The sequence below is a fragment of the Diceros bicornis genome, chromosome 32 (assembly GCF_020826845.1).
Source record: "Diceros bicornis minor isolate mBicDic1 chromosome 32, mDicBic1.mat.cur, whole genome shotgun sequence".
NCBI lineage: Eukaryota > Metazoa > Chordata > Mammalia > Perissodactyla > Rhinocerotidae > Diceros > Diceros bicornis.
Genome location: NC_080771.1, coordinates 30,561,001 through 30,578,243, shown reverse-complemented (window position 1 = coordinate 30,578,243; position 17,243 = coordinate 30,561,001). Strand labels below are relative to the sequence as shown.

The following is a 17,243-nucleotide window of genomic DNA, read 5'->3' as shown; positions in this document are numbered from 1 at the left end:
AAGCCAGAAAATTAGCTATCCTCTCCTACTGTCAAATCTAATCAGTGGCACTTGAACACACTTCAGATGAGAACACACACACATGTTGTGAGATATAGGGAAAATAAAACTGCATGATTCTTGAGACTTCAAAAGCTTCATCCCTAAATCCTTCAAAGCTACATGTTCCTCTTCTTTCTTTAAGAGTCTTCCAAGGACAAGTTGGAGAAGCACTGCTTTAACTATACCAAATAGTAAGTGCTCCTGGGAGTCAATATTAGATAGCAGATTTTGATGAGCAGGTTTGGACTGGAATTGAGATAAACATTCCAAAATTGAGGCCATAAAGGATTACACGAAAATATCACCCTGTCATTTTCTACTATTACTGAAACAACTCAACTTCATCACTAGACTGACACTGATACATTTTCTCTCAATCAAAAGTAGCTTCAAACCTTACTCAGCATCTTTAGGGTAAGTCTACAAAATTTTTCTTTTATTTTCTCTTTATGTCAAGGGAATCAGAAACTCACAGATTTGGCTTTCCTGCAAGTTAGTGACTGAGCAAAGAATGACTCATACTCTAACACTCTTATTTTTGCTTTTAAACCAGAACCACATCATTTACGAAGATAAAATGCACCCCATTATAAAATGGTAACATTTGGCAAATACATGAATTGGAGTAACTACCTTTGAATATATTTTCTAAAACTTAAATCCTAAGGTGTAGAGTTTTTATCAAAATAAAAACTTTACATCAAAATAGAAACTTTGGTAATGGAGTGTCTTTTCATTTTCTATAAGAAAAATTATTAGCATATTTTCACGAACAAAGGTAAAACAATAATGAAAATAACTAGGCACATCATTTCATTGTGTGACTTTCAGATGATGAGTTTGTGAAAAGGCAACAAAATAAGTCATTATGAACACGTTGAAGAATTCACACAAAAAAGTAGAATTCTGACTTCTCTTTAATCACTGAATTTCATTTTTTACAAATATCTTAGAACAATTCAGGTAACTAAGGTTTTGGGGGAAACAGTTCTTACTTGTACATGAAGAATTATTACATGCTCCATTTTTCTGTAAATAACTCTATTGGCTGGATTAACAAACACTGTCACAGAAACAATTCTTTTTAAAGCCATAGATCACTGCATTTATATTTACAAAAAACCATAAACAAACATGCATTTCTCCTTTACTAGGAGGACTTGAATAGATGTTTGAACATTAAGGCAGTGACGATTCTAAAACATAATGAAATTCTAAGTTAAGGCTTTATGTTTGTTTCGAAACCCATGTTCATAGGCAACTGTGACCCAAGCAAACTTAACTACCAGGTTGAGTTCATCTGCCCAGGATATGTTATTTATCTATTACCAGTAATTCTTCTATGGGATAGGAATTAGTAACAATGCCATCAGCTTACTTTAATGAATTATTAGTTCTCTCCTTAGGTTTTATTTTGAGGATTTAGCCTTCAGCAACACAAGCATGTGCCACAGAAGGAACAGAACTTTTTTTTTTTCTTTTTTTTGGTAAACTTAGAAAACTTACAGGCTGCACTGATTTTTACTTGCCTGAAAGTTGATCAACAATCAAGAATTCAAGATCTCCTAAATACAGAAAACCCCAAAAAGCATACTTGACCATACTCCCATCTCAAAACATATATGTTCTTGATTATTGAAGCAACTGTCTTCATCTCGTTTTCTTTGAAGAAGACTGTTTGGTATTACCCTCTCTAAACAAACAAATAAATAAAGCGACAAAATGCAGAATACTATATTTCAGATGAATCTATTCTATAATTGCTCTCAAGGAACAAATATCCTTGCTAGACTAATGTCTTTCCTTACTCAAAAGATGAGAGGTGGATGAAAAGAAGATTCACTTTAAAATAATTATTACTATTTTTTTTAAAGATTTTATTTATTCATTTTTTTCCCCTCAAAGCCCCAGTAGATAGTTGTATGTCATAGGTTCACATCCTTCTAGTTGCTGTACGTGGGACTCGGCCTTGCGTTGGACGGAGAAGTGGTGCCTTGGGGCGTGCCCGGGATCTGAACCCGGGCCGCCAGCATCAGAGCGCGCGCACTTAACCGCCAAGCCACGGAGCCGGCCCCTAAAATAATTATTGATTGCACTCTTGCCCTATCAAGCATATGCAAAGTAGTGAAATTTAGGGGGGAATGTCCTTTTCTCTTTCCATTATTTTTTCTACCATTTAGAGCAACAAAACTCAGATCCAGCCTGTTGGTGCACTTCAAGCAGCAGCTCTGGAGCAGCACCCCGGCCCACGGTAGAGAGCAGGAGGCATGTTCACAGGGCACACTCCAGCAGGAGCTAACAGGCGTTGACTCCACAATCCAGCACCTCCATGGCTGGGATGGCTTACTCTTGTCTAGACTAGAAGGATCACTATTTACACTAAGTGCTTGCCTCTACTTCTTTAAGCAGTAATATTACAGCAACATGTATGTCTTGTGAGGAAAGTACTGTACACTTACACTGGTATCAATAATAGTTCATGTAAAGAAGGAATGGCATTGATTACACAAAAACTGTCTCAAAAGCTCAAGACAGCTGTAGTTTTCCTGTGTCTTCAAATCAGAAAAGAGTGAGATGTCAAAGCAGATACAGCTGTAGGCAGCACGAGTCTCAAACCACCCAAGCACTGGTGTTGAAACCTGATGGTGCAGCATCAGAATTCTTTAGATATTACTATTAGGAAACAGGAATTTCTAACAAGCACTGTCAAAAATATTTTAGGTACAAATTTAAGCAAGTCACACTTTGACTAAAATGTTTTGAAGACTTGAAAAGTTTGTACCCTAGTACCTGGTAAGCTTGGCTTTAGATAAATGGCTAGATGGGTTTTAAAGGTGAAATACATTTTTTTTTAAGATGGGAAGACTACCTGTGAAACAGCAGATGTCGGCAACACAAAAACAATCATTTTTAGATCAACATCTTACACTTTACAATACACTCACATTTATACACAAATTTCATGTTTACAAGTACAAAAGGCAAAGAACCTCAAAGAATTGAAATAACTGCATCATCAACTACATTCAATAGAGTTAATACTGTTGTCTCCATTCTCCATTTTCTAAATCCAGAAGGAAATCGTAAATGCCGGCCCACACAAGGCCTCCACGTTTAGAAGTTGGAGACTGTGTGTGGTTCCGCACACGTCTGGGTTTCTACAGAGCTGAACTGAGATTCCATCGTATTCCAGGCCAAATCGGCCAGAAGAAAATCATCCATTGCTGTTTGAGTTTCATTGCTAGTAAAGAACAAGCTCCCCAGGGTTTCAAAGCCAGAATTCATGGTCTGCGTTTCTGTACTGTTCAACTGAACTTTGCTTTCTAGAGTAGGTATGTTTTTAGCAGCGGAGATTCCTTCAGTTTGGGTCTCTGTGTCAGACGAATCAGTACTCATGGAAAAGCTGGAGTGTTTCAGAATACTTCCCAGAGGCAGATGAGGGCTACTGTCTAAAAAGAAGTTTAAGTCTGTCTGTGTCTGCGTGTCAAACATTTCAAGGCCTAAGAAGTTAGAATTTCCCCTACAACTGTAGGACTGGGCAGAGGTGTCTGCAAGTAAGAAGTCAGTTTGGGTCTCTATGTCCAGTGATTCCAAGACTGGCTCAGTGGTCATGGTGCTAAGCTCGCTCTCTTCAGTTTGAGTCTGGATATTTGAGGCCGAAAAGAACTCTTCAATATCAAAATCAATTGCAGGATTCTGGGTTGGGCCAGATGGGAGCTGGTTGTCAGGTCCAGTATTTGTGTCAGACAAAAGACTACGACTGTCCAGTGTCTGACCAGGCAGATTACCTGACAAGATGTTTTCTAAATCACTTAATAAATCTATGGTTTGGGTCTGATTATCTGTCATGTTCTGTGAAGGAAGCATACTGTTCTGTGCACTGAAGTTTATAATTGGTGCAGATTTCTCAATATCTTGATTTAAAGTCTTAGGGTGGTTCTGAGGTAACAAACCATGAGGTACAGTCTCTGCTACTAAGCTGCTGCTTATAATACTGTCTGTAGAAACACCGTATGATGAATGGACACTCTCAAAAATGGCTCCACACATTACAGCTTGGTCCATCTGTACTCGGTCATCTGTTGGACTTTGCATTCCACTGGTTTGAGTTTCTCTGGAGATCCCACCTGACTGGAAGCAGGCATCTACAAACGCATCAGTCTGAGCAGCTATAGATGTGGTTACCTTAGAATCAGGCAAAAATGTTTGAGTATGAACACTAATGGGAAGGGAAACTTGAGAACCAAACGTCAAATCAGTTTGAGAACAAGACGATACAGAGGAATCAGGGTTAGCCCACTGTGCAGAAGGTATAAAGTGTTGTGTGGCATAAGACAGATCTGTCTGTACATTGATTGAAGAAATGCTGTTCTTTTGACATGCATTCCCTAGTTCTTGTAAAGGAGCAGATGAACTTTTACCCAAGTTCACTTGAACACCTGTACTAATTGGCTCAACACCAACAGGATTTACAACTTTTGAAAGAGGGAGGCTCTCCTTAAGAGAGCAGGCGTCTGAATCCAGGCCAAGGATCAGGGTTCCTATTGACAAGGGCAGTAAGTGCACAGCGCCCAGGGCAGAGCCCTGATGATCAACACCGAGCACCACAGGCTGGGCAGAGGAGTCGGCTGTAGGCACAAAGACAGGCAGAGGAGAAAATTGCATAATGGGTAGTTTAACCAAAGCCACTTTGGGCTTTGGTAAAAGCAACTTCTGAGGATATCTCGGAGGTGTTGTAAGAGTCTGCTTTCTGGGATTAGAGCTGCAAGAGTCTTCAAAGGAAGCGACTAGCTTTATTTCTGAAGTTTCTAGTTCTTGAGTGTCTGGTCTTGGGGCTGGTTGGTTGCTCAACGATTCAATGGTCTTACTGGACAACTTCTGGTTGTGCAGGCAGTTTTCCATTTTCCTTTTCTTACTAGGTGGATCCCTGAGAACAATGACAGAGTAAAAAGAAAAAAACAATTTTAAACTGCAGCCTTCCTCAACCCTGGCACTGTATCTTCACTTACAAACGCTATTTCCCACATCTACAGCAGAGGTCAGATTCAACCCAGTGAAGAGAAATCCATTCTTTCGTAACTCTTTGAGAAGTGAGCCTACTATACGGAGGTAGAAGTTCAGATACATGCAAACAGGGAGGGAGGAAGCACATCTATTTTCTGGTAAAGCTCTAAGTACTAGAACTCAACCTAGATCTGTAAGCATAAGGAAAACAGATTATATAATGCGACTTTTATCATTTCTCAAGTAGGATGCTATTACTCCAAATATAAATTTGACCTTTAAAATGAAGTACAGTTTCATGATAAAACTTAACTCTTCAACAATCTAATATCCCTCTAGTAGAAAATGCTGGAAGTTGAGATTTTCAATTGGGAACAATAAGGGACCCTCAAAAGGAGTTAGCAGAAAGAATAAGGAAGAACAATTGGGTCAAGTAGATGCTGATGCTTTGGTAGCACTGCTGCCATGTCTGAGAGTTCCCTTCTTCCATATCACATCTTTTCTCCATTATTCTAGGAAGTTTCACATGAAACTCTTCCCACAGCTGTTGACTTTTGGGCCACCATTTCTTCCCCTTTACCTGTGTTCTGCAGGGATCTCATGGCCAGTTCGGTAAATGTGGGACTGTAATGCAGTTCTACTGGCATAGGGACAGCCACACGTGCACTGGAAGGTCTTGCCACAATCCTCTGCGTGTCTTTTCAAGTCCCATTTAGTGCCATAAGAATTGCTGCACTTACTACATTTATGCTTCTTTTCAGCATGCATTTTCATAAAGTGCTAGGAAGAATACAGAAGGGACTAAAATGAAAAACTGCAAATGCTCAAAACATTTCAAAAACCACCAATATACTCAAATTAACAACGATTTTAGCTGATAAAATATAGCAGTCCAAATCAAAAGAATGTAAAAGCAGGCAAACTGCAGTTTATTATATGCCTCTCCTATCACTTTTGCTCTGTGAAAAGTAAGGAGACTGTTTTGGAAACAATCCATGGTACACACCATTTAGGTTTTTGATCTGCTGCAGACAGAGAAAAAAGTTTGCAACACTTTGTTCGGGACCCCCTCCAGCGAACCCTGAGGGAAAGATTTAAGTTGCCAATCTCTTCCAGTCCTGAATCGCCTCTTTCCCCAGTCCCTCTCCTTAAGTAGCTGCTTCTGAAATTCTTTCCCAAATTTGGGGAGTTTCTTCCTCCCCTGAGAGAACAATTCCTTTGCGCCTTTGCTCTCTAACCTTGGAGGCATACAGATTCACACTGAGATCTGGAAGTACACATGTTCTCATTCTTTGCTGAATTGGTCTTCTTTTCTTTCTCTCTGAATCCACTTCTGGATATCTTCCCCTCCAGAACAAGCCCTGTTCCTTCAACTGCATTACACCCTACTCACTGTTTCCCCAACTGAGAGACTCTTGGGTGGCTGTCCTCACAAGCAGCTTTCTGCTCAATTCTCTAGCTACGTTTGGTAAGTAATTAGAATGCACATTAAGTTTATAACATCTGCATCTCATCCTCAGAGAAGTATACTTAAGACAAGTAAAATACCTGTTTTACGAGAGAAAATTGAGAAAATGGTCTGTCAGGGCCTCTAGGGCATCCTTCAATTGGACAACAGTAGAATTTTGGTACAGTTTTCAAATCTTTTCTTATTGTTGGATTTACTATGCCATCCTGCAAAAGAAAACTGACTTTAAAATTTTCAAAAAACATATTCTTTAAATATTATTTTCAAAATATTCAATATTATTAAATATTATTTTCAAAAAACCAATAGGACAGGCCGGGAGTAGAAACAAGGAAGGACTAAAGATGGGCACAAGAGATCTTTTTAGGGTGATGAAAATGTTCTAAAATTGGATTGCGGTCATGGTTGTACAACTATGTAAATCTACTAAAAATAATTGAATTATTCACTTAAAACGGGTAAATTTTCTGGTGTGTAAACCATAGCTCCATAAATCTTAAAATTTTTCAAAAAAACAAAAAACAAGCAAACCATGTTATTTAAAAATCTTCTATCTATTCCTTTAAAACTCCTCCTTCTAAACAAAATCTCTGCCCTTAAAGCCAGCTTCTCTATTTGTAAGTGGTAAATTTAGTTTCTCAGGCTCAAGATTTTGGTATCATCCTTAAGTCTTCCCTGCCCTTTTATCCCACCCCCAGTGAATTCGTGTGAGCCCTTGGAACAAAAACCTCCTGTGACTATGATCTAGGCCTTCCTGATAAATAGCATTGTGACTTTCTTTCATCATCAATCACACTGCCCCCTAAAGTAGCTAAAACATGTTGACAGAACTTTTATAATAGCAGTTTTGAATATAGGCCCCATGCTATGTCTGAAGATTAATAATCCTTATAATGGCCAGTACTAACATAGCTTTTACTACTGTGTCAAGCACTGTTCTAAGCACTTATTATTAACTCATGTTACTCTAACAATCCTTTGTTATTAAGTATGTGATTGACTTTTTGGCTTGGAGTTTTAATATAATTGGTGAGTTAATTTAGCTTGACATGCTCTGTCTTGTTACACTTGATGAGCCCACATACCTTAGGTGTGAGACACCTATGACCTCCAGTTTAATTCTTGTCTGGCTACTCCCAGCTGGCCCCAAAGCAAGGTAGGGGGTGACAGACTGCTCTACAGGTCACTGGAAACAATGGGACATGCGCTCAGGCCTCGGCACAGCAGCACTTAGACATTCTGGTCCTCTAGTGTTCTGATGAGAAAGGACTCACTACTTTTGGAACACGCTCACCTCCTTCTCTACCATCAGGGTGTACCTAGAAAAGTGGGAAATTAATAACTGTGTGGCGAAGAGTCCCGCTTTGCTTTTCCACTGAATCTCAAGAGGAACATGTTGATCTTGTTGAGTCTGTGTCCACTCATTCAGAGGGGAAAAGAAGCTATTCTTGTTTTATTTTTAAACAAATAATTTACCTTTCAATGACATCACAGTTATTCCTCCATGTATTCCACACTGGTCCATCCTTTTATAATCCTACTGTACTACACTGTCTAGATATTTATATTCATTTGGATTATTTAAATAGTCTCCTGAATAATTTTCCTTCCTCTTCTAATGTTATAACAAATTCGACAATCCAAAAAATTATACGTATATATCACCTAATGGTGTTTTTTAAAAAAAGGTGTGTATAATAAAATCCCAACTCCTCATTATACCTCCAACCTACAATTATAACCATATCTTTTTCTGTTCCCTTTTCATACACTACCCTACTCAGCCTAACATTCTTCCCACCTCCAAATCCGCCCTCTATATCCGTTCTTGGGTGATTGTCCTTGAAGGTCCAGTTTGTCCCACATCCTCCTGTCTCCTTTCAGGCAGAATGCAATGGTGGAAAGAGCGTGTGTGAGAGATGTGTAAGCCATTTCTACCATTGACTAGGGGTGTGACCAGGGACAAGGTCTTTAACCTCTCTGAGCCAGTTTACTCACTTCTAAAACAGAATAGTTAACACTCAGGATTATCTTGCATTGGATTAGCACAGAGCCTAGCCCAGATCACATCTCAATAAACAGCACTCCCTTGTTCTGCTTACCACCTGGATCTAAAGATCTATTCCTTGTCTAAATTCTAAGATATTACCTAACTTAAGCTATCTTAAATACTATCATTTTCTTCTACAGTTTCTGTCTCCCTAAACCAAATTTCTTAAGGGCAGAGATTCTTTTATACACCTCTTGGTATTGTCTTCATGCCTAAAGAAGAGAGCAACTGCACACTAAATGCAGAGCATTTTTACAAAGGCAGTCCAGTGTAGGGCAATGGTTCTCAACCCTGGCAGCCTATGAAGAATCACTTGAGGCACTTAAAAAAAGTACCTGTGGGGGCCAGCCCGGTGGTGTAGTGGTTAAGCGTGCAGGCTCCGCTTCGGTGGCCCAGGGTTCACCAGTTCGGATCCCGGGCACGGACCTACACACCACTCATGAAGCCATGCTGTGGCGGTGTCCCACAAACAAAATAGAGGAAGACTGGTAACAGATGTTAGCTCAGGGACAATCTTCCTTACCAAAAAAACAAACAAATAAACAAACAAAAAACCTATGCCTGGTCCCAGCCTCAGGTATTCTGAAATAATTAGTTTTGGGTAGGGATTAGGGATCCATATATTTGGTTTTAAAATCTCCCCAGATGAACTCAAAGTGTAACCTAGCTTAAGAACTGCTGATGTAGTGGTGAAACCCATGGGTTCTGCAATATGGAATGTAAGTTTGAATTCTCTACCTTGCCACTTTCCTATGACCTTAAGAAACGTAACTGTCTTGGTTTCCTTATCTGTAAAGTAGGCATAATAACAGCATCTCCTTCAGGGTTACTGTGAGGACTTAGTTAATAATGTACAGGGTTTAGAACAGTGCTTATCACATAATCTCTTAATTAATTATAGCTGTTAGTTATTTGCTGTGGAGATTTTTGTTTCTTCTTTTGCTTTTTGCCAACCAACGTAATGCCAATAAGCTAATCTATACTTTACATTAAATACTGTCCTGGTGAATGTCTGATTGAAATGCTGTTTTTGTTAAAACACTAGCATCTGCTAGCTTTAATGACAACTGTCATTGTTCATCCAAATTCATCCCATTCACCAATTCATCTAGTGTTTTTCTTAAATGAAATACTTTTAAGTAACATATTTTTTCCGTCTAGTGTTATCAGCGAGAGAAAATGAAATGTGGGGAGAATATTAAGGAAGATTCTAAAATCCTTCATTCACTTAACCATTATCGAATTCTTCTTAGGTATATGCCAGGGAGATGGCCCCCTTCTACGTTCTAGGCTATCAAATGTTCCATAAAACTCTGCCTACGGGGTCACTACAAAATTCACGCTCACTTCTAATACATCCTCAGTTCTGCTTAGCAACCCTTTTATTATCCCTTTCCAAACACCCTATCATGTTCTCATATACCTGTTCACTTCACTTTTTATAAGATTAATAAACCTTATTTTTTTAGAGAAGTTTTAGGTTCACAGGCAACATTGAGTGAAAAGTACAGAGAGTTCCCATATAACCCGTCTCCAAACATGTACAGCCTGTTCCACTATTAACATCCTCCACCAGAGTGGTACATATATTACAATTGATAAAATCTACACTGACACATCATTATCACCCAAAGTCCATAGTTTACATTAGAGTTCGCTCTGGGTGTTGTACATTCTATGGGTTTTGACGAATGTCTAATGACATGTATCTATTGTTATAGTATTGTACAGAGTATTTTCACTGCCCTAAAAACCCTCTGGGCTCCACCTACTCATAGCATCCTTCCCATTAAGCCCCGGCAACCACTAATCTTTTAACCACTGTCTCCATAGTTTTGCTTTTCCAGAATGTCATATAGTTGGAATCATACAGTGTGTAGCCTTTTCAGATTGGCTTCTTTCACTTAAATTGCATCTGAATTTCCTCTTTGTCTTTTCATGGCTTGATAGCTCATTTCTTTTTAGTGCTGAATAATATTCCATTGTCTGGATGTGCCACAGTTTATTCATCCATTCACCTACCAAGGACATCTTGGTTGCGTCCAAGTTTTGGCAATTATTCACTTCTCTTTCTAAATATCTTCTACCACCTCCTCACCTTTCCTTTCTCACTGTTGCCATCATTAGTTCAAGTCCTCCTGACTCTGTTATCAACCTCTTAACTAATTTCTAGACCTTCAGTTTCTTTTTCATGCACACTTTGTCAGATCCGTCTTTCTACAGTATATTTCTGATCATGTCATTACTTCACTCAAACATTTTCAACGGCACCCCAATACTACCCAGGTCCAAATTTCTCTAGCCTGGGACACTCAAAGTCCCTTACCATGCATGTAGCTTCAAACCACATTTCTCTTCTGTCATTTCTCTGTTATATCTAATGGAACTATTTAAAATTCCCCAAACGTTTTCAAGGGGAGGAATATATTTGTATCTTTTATTGCATTTGGAAATGTTTTGAACAGAGTAAATGTTCAATAAAAACTTGTGGCATTATACTGAATATGTTCATGTGGGATCTAAGCCAAAACTGTATCATGCACCAGGATGAGACACTAAAGATAGCCATACTGGACATCAACAATCTCCTTGTTGCTGTTATTACAGGCATAGCAACAACCCGACACTGTTCACTTTCCTGCTCTCTGAGGGCCAACTCCTCAGCCCTCCCCATCACCAACTCTCCACCCCAATTCCTGGGCCTTCTTCTCATTCTTGTCCTGAGACAATAAGCTCCAAGGGTAGGTTGGCTGAGAAGAGAATAGGGGAGATAAGAAATGGTGATGGCACAACAAAACAGGAATTGCAGTGAGAAAGTGTTGTTTTTGTTCTGAAGTTCTATATACATCCGAGAACAAAATTTACCAGACTTTTTGTACTTTATCTTTTGTGTGCATAACCAAAAAAATATTTACACAAAAAATATCTCGTTTTGTGTACTTTTTTTGGCAGCTGCTTACAAAACATTTTAAAGTAAAAAAAAATTTCATAAAATGTTTATGAAAGATTTTAAGTAAAAGAGTTTGAAAAAGAACCTATGAGAGGAAACAATCGAAAACAAGATGGAAAAAAGCAAACATACAGAAGAGAAAAGCAAGAGGAAGGATACAATTGAAGAAGAGAGGAAAAAAGGAAAGGACTGTAAGAATCATGGCAAAAATTGGAAAATTAGAGGCATTATAGCTACTCTAGCACCTGACTGTCTTCACAGAAAGCACCCAAGAAGAAAAGTATTTCACTGTGTTGACTTCTTACTATAAATTTAAAATTAGAAGCTCTTGTACCATATGGTCTGTAGAGCAACTTGGAATCTTTCTTTTCCTTTGCTTTTAAAGAAACTTTCTGGCAAATCATTAAAAGTAAACCCCTGGACTGAAGACAATACAAAATCCTCTAAGCTATGTTTTAAGAACATAAATGTTGCTGGATAAGAGGTTCTTTAAGGTCCCTCCTGTCCCCTTCACTGCTTTCAAATATGAGGAATAAAAGAATCTCTAACAATCAAGAAATGTCCATTTACTCCTATTCTTCCTTTCTCTGAATCAGCAGGTTTCATTCCTCCATGGATTGCCCTGTAGGCAAGGCCAGACTAGGATATAGTATTTCCAGATTTCCCTACAGAATACGAAACATAGACATATATCTTAAGAACCTACATAAAACCAAAAGGCAGTACATATTCAACACCTTACGGTTCAATCCCCACTCTTATCCATTATCTTTCAGAAGAGTCTGTTAATCATTTATGTTAAGAAAGGAATATTTGGTTGGGGACGGGGTTATCTTGTTCAGAAAGATTAGAATAAGAACCATACAGCAACGAATGGGGAAGCGAATAAAGATTAGCATAATCTAGAAAAAATAAAAACTAAGAAAGAAACTAGAATTATGCAAGTAACTGTAACCAAGAGAATGAGGTATTCCACCGAATATTATGCAAATCTGCCAAGCAGATATGCTCAGACTAGCTTTAGGGCACACTCAACTGGTAGTGGAGTCTCTGGTCCAAACACAGACAGCTTTCAAAACCACAGTCAGCTAGGCCCGGTGGCGCAAGTGGTTAAGTACGCGCGCTCCGCTGTGGTGGCCCAGGGTTCGCAGGTTCGGATCCCAGGCGCGCACGGATGCACCACTTGTTAAGCCATGCTGTGACGGCATCCCATATAAAGTAGAGGAAGATGGCCACGGATGTTAGCTCAGGGCCAATCTTCCTCAAGAAAAAAGGGGAGGATTGGCATCCGATGTTAGCTCAGGGCTAGTCCTCCTCACTCACACACACACACACACACACACACCACAGTCAGCTGGTTTTGTGGTTCCTAAATGCTCCCAGTCAGCTCTTGTCCCCAGGCCTCCTTCTCCCTCCCTCCTTCCAAACTTTGAGAACATCAAGTGTCAAGAGTAATGTTTGAACTCAAGAGCTTTCTACTTGGGATCCAGACTGAGGGCAGAGATTCATCACACTGGGCCACCAATGGAGATACACTATTTTGTCACATAGGCCACCTTAGTTAAAGAAAATGAACTCCCTTTCCATCAAGACAGCAGATGCTCAGGGGGTGCTGGGCACCATGGTTAGAAAGGCAGAACAAAGCAGGAAAGTGAGCCTGTCTGACAGGAAAAAATAATGATGGTTCCGGGTGAGGTTTCTTTAATTTCTGCTGAAACAGGCTCCCCAGTGACCTAGGAAGGAAACTCAAGAGAGTCCATTTTTTCATTGTTCAACGTTTTCAGTTCAGAAAAGGATCTTGAGTGCACTGTGCTGTCTTCAGACAAGAGAAATCCAAAAAATGACTAGAAGTGGAAGAATGACTTCACACAGTTAATTCTAAGCATGGGAGGATACCGATACTCTGAAATGCTCAGGTCCAAGTAAAAATTTGATGTCAAAATTTGTATTTGCCTCAAACGTATTCCTCCTTCTTAGGCCTCGTATATTTTATGTATTGGTATCTTCATGAACTTTACATATTTTACATATTTTAAAAACATAATTAGAAATAAACATATTGTATACTACTAAACTAGTCCTGTTGAGTAAATGGTATCTTTATGCTTACAGATGCTTCACAAAATCTTGAGAGATACAGAGCTCCAGACAGCAATTCCAGAGAAAAAAACAATATAGACTGTTCAGGCCAAGACCAGGGTCCTGGTCAGACTGACAGACTGACAGCTTCACCTGTGCTCAGAGACATAATGCCTGCCTCTGCTGTCTATCACTGAGGGGATGATAGCGAAGGTGGGTGGTGGCTGTTGTAGAAGAGCTCAAGAGAACCAAGGGATTAGGGTGTAGAATTCCTACAAATGTATAGTTCATCCACTCAAGATAAAATATGGATAGGAAAAGGAAGGACTTACTTATAATTTAGTATCAAAGAGAAAGCAGGAGATGGAAGACCACTCCCAGAGTTACTGCACTTGTGTCCCGGAAGGACATCAAAACTGTTTTCTGAGGAAAACTGCAGCCCCACCTGCAGGGTCCTCCTCAGCGTCTTTCCACGGACGTTTCCTGACTGGGCTCCCGAATCCTCAGGAGAACGTCGCTGCATCTCTGCTCCGTTGGCGCTAGAAGGGGACTGCCCCACTGGAGACTATAACCCCAAACTTGCTGCTGCGAAATTCCTGTCAGAGCCTGACTCTAAGCAAGTTTCCAAGGAGGACTTTCCCGAAGGAGAGGCAGAACACGCACTGCGGGAGGCAACCTAGGCTCACTCCTCCGCCAGTTCGGGCCATCAAAAGCCACGTACTCACGAAACGCTTTCAGCGACACGCGGTGGCATTATGTCTCTGTGGGCACAGAAAGACTAAGAAGTGGTGGAAGGAAACTTCCTATCGTGATGACTGAGAAACGATGACTGAATAGGTCTGGACGTCTGGGTTTCTAACGAGCTTTCCAGAGATGGGCGCTAAAGGTTGAAAATCACCGCCCCACTCTGCACAAGGGGGACGGGCTGTTCAGACCGCTGTCATGCTATTATGCAGTGTCCCCTCGTAAAGAAGACCCACGGCGCAAGTGCCCCTGAGGTCTCACTCCCGAGCAGAGCTGGGTTTCCAGCACCGTGACACTCGTCCCGACGGCGGGCCGGACCGCAAGGCCCGGAGGCGGTACGGCGGGTGTGGCGGAGACCGGGCTGCAGACCCAGAGCCCAGCTTCACACGCCCGCGCGAGTCCGGGCGCGGGACGGCCCCGTCGCCAGCAGGGGGCCGAGGCGTCCTCGCGAAGTCGCCGTGAGAACGCGGGACAGGCGCGCGACGCCGGGCGCGGGTCGGGGCCAGCGGCGCCGGCCGCTCCAGCCTGACAGCCGAGCCGCGGGACACGGTGTTTGCTGCCGCCGCGCCTCCCCGTCGCGGCCCCCGCGGCCCCTGGCCGCGCTCCCTCCCCGCCCGGCCCGGCCGTGTCCTCGGCAGCGCCTGCGAGGCGGCGGGGGCTGGACACACGGCGCCCCCGCCGCGGGCCGCGGCAGGCGGTGCGGTGCGGGTGCGGGCCCGGCCGGGGGCCGCCGCGCGGGCTCACCTGCAGGCGGTGGCTCTTGACCAGGTGCATGTTGAGCGCGGGGCTGTTGGGCAGGATCTTGCCGCAGCCGCGCACGGTGCACAGGATGTTGGTGCGCACGGCCCGCGACAGCTCGCTCACCGACGGCTGGATCAGCTCCCGGGCCGGCGGCGCCGCACCCGCCGGCGGCTGCCTCGCCGCCGCGGGCCGCGGCCAGCTGCCCCTCAGCCGTCCCGGGGGCCCCCACGGGCCCGAGGCGGCGGCGGCTCCCCTCGCGGCCGCCGGGACGGCCGGGGCGCCCGAGGCCAGAGCCGCGGGCCCCGCCGCCGCCGCCTCAGAGGCCGCCATGGTTCCCGCACAGCAGCCTGGCCGAGCTCGCAGGCCCGCCTCCCGCCGCAGCCACTTCCGGCAGGGGGCGGGCCGCCCGGCTCATTAGCATCCGGCGGGGCCCGGACGGCCGCGGCGCCCCCTGCCGGCCGTGGAGGGCGCGTCTGCGGAGAGCCGGCGGGTTGCGCAACTTCACATGGGTTCCTGCGAACAGGCAGAAGGTATTGGTCCAGCTGATCCATTCCCAGAAACTTGACCTCGGGCAATAATCGGATAGAAGAAAAAGCCATGCGTCCAAGAACTTCACTTCCCAAAGATTAGAAACAACCCAAGTATTCAGCGGCAGGAGAGGCAATAGTATGTTATTCAGCGGCAGGAGAGGCAATAGTATGTTAATTACGGTTATCGTTTCTTGAGGGCTTACCATGTGCCAGACACTAGGGAATGCACTGTTCATTGAGTATCTCATTTGTCCTCAAAACAACCATAGCGAGTATGTACTATAAGTTTTCCCCCATTTTGCAGAGAAGTAACTAGCCCTAGGTCATTTATACAAATGAAAGGATTGTTATAATTGACAGAGTTAATCATTTTACAGAGGCTGGATTACTCGCCTGTACTTGAACGCTGAAATTCAATTACTATTTGGGAGACGGTGTATCTCAGGGCAAGGTTCCAAAACCTAAGTACCCAGAGGAACTAGGTAGGTCATGTAAATGGCGGAGGCAGGCCAGGTGTAGACAAAAGGGTGGGGCAAAGACTGCAGTGAAATGGGAGATACATCCATTGTTTAAAGGAGGCAGCTGCTACTCATGGTTGGTATCACTAGGTATATTTTTAAAGATTTTTATGTGAAAACTTCCAAATTTTATATATCAGCAGATGTATTAGTTTTCCATTGCTGCAATAACAAATTACCACAAACTTAAGTGACTTAAAACAACACAGCTTTGTTATCTCACAGTTCTAGAGGTCAGAAGTCTGAAATGAGTCTACCAGGCTGAGATCAAGGTGTCACAGGGCTGCATTTCTTCTGCAGGCTCCCTGCAAGAAAATGTTTACCTGCCTTTTCCAGTTGTGAGAGGCCGCTTGCATTCCTCGGCTCATGGCCCCTTCCTCCCTCTTCAAGGTCAGTAATGGTGAGCTGAGTCTTCGTCACATCACTCTGATTTCTTCAGTAGTCACATCCCCCCCTGCTCTCCTATTCCTCTTCTAATTTTGAGGAGCCTTGTGATTACACTGGGTCCATTCAGGAAATCTAGCATAATTTCCCCATCTGCAAAGTCCTGGTGCCTTGTACCATATTTACAGATTCCAGGTATTAGGATGTGGACATCTTTGAGGAGGCGGGCATTATTATGCGCACCAGAGGAACTAATTCTGATTTAAAAAGTGCTGTGGGCCAAAAGAACCCCCCAAACCTCTGTGTGGGGTAGATAGCATCCATGGGCTATTGTTTCTTTCGGCAGGGTGTCTAAGAGTGCAGGCTCTGGAGTTCAACTGCCTGGGGCTAATGTGGGCTCAGCCACTTACTAGTCTAAGTTTTGGTGTTCACTTCAGTAGAATAAGACTAAGACTGCTGCCTGCCTTTTGGATTGTTATGAAAATAAGATAATGCATATAAAATACTTAGCACGGTGCCTGTCACATAGTAAATGCTCCATAAACAATGGCTATTATTCATTTTGGAGACCCTACCTAATGTGCAGTAAATTCCTGTGGCTGTAGAGGTCCTTGGATCTGCATTTACCGCTCCATATGTTCCCCAGACTACGTTTGAATGCAGTATGTGTCTCTGAACCATCAAGCACATAATAGATGAGAATTCCATGTATTCTCATTTCCTTAAGCAGCAG

The 17,243-nt window shown here is 42.5% G+C and overlaps 1 protein-coding gene across 1 annotated transcript; it reads right to left on the bottom strand.

Annotated features, from left to right (window-relative positions):
* Positions 1-2,123: 2,123 nt before the first annotated feature.
* On the bottom strand, positions 2,124-15,408 carry ATMIN (ATM interactor). Its single transcript, XM_058528347.1, has 4 exons — positions 15,082-15,408; positions 6,595-6,720; positions 5,627-5,826; positions 2,124-4,969 (listed from the first exon to the last, which is right to left on the bottom strand). Exons 1-4 carry the CDS (start codon positions 15,406-15,408, stop codon positions 3,157-3,159), a joined length of 2,466 nt encoding a protein of 821 aa, XP_058384330.1. The 3' UTR covers positions 2,124-3,156.
* Between the last annotated feature and the right edge of the window lie 1,835 nt (positions 15,409-17,243).

Excerpts from the sequence above, each read along its gene's own strand:
- ATMIN (XM_058528347.1), bottom strand. The coding sequence starts at position 15,408 with ATGGCGGCCTCTGAGGCGGCGGCGGCGGGGCCCGCGGCTCTGGCCTCG. Across the intron at positions 5,827-6,594 it reads AATTTTCTCTCGTAAAACAG|CACTTTATGAAAATGCATGC; the intron begins GTATTTTACTTG and ends TATTCTTCCTAG. Across the intron at positions 4,970-5,626 it reads GAGATCCCTGCAGAACACAG|GGATCCACCTAGTAAGAAAA; the intron begins GTAAAGGGGAAG and ends CATTGTTCTCAG.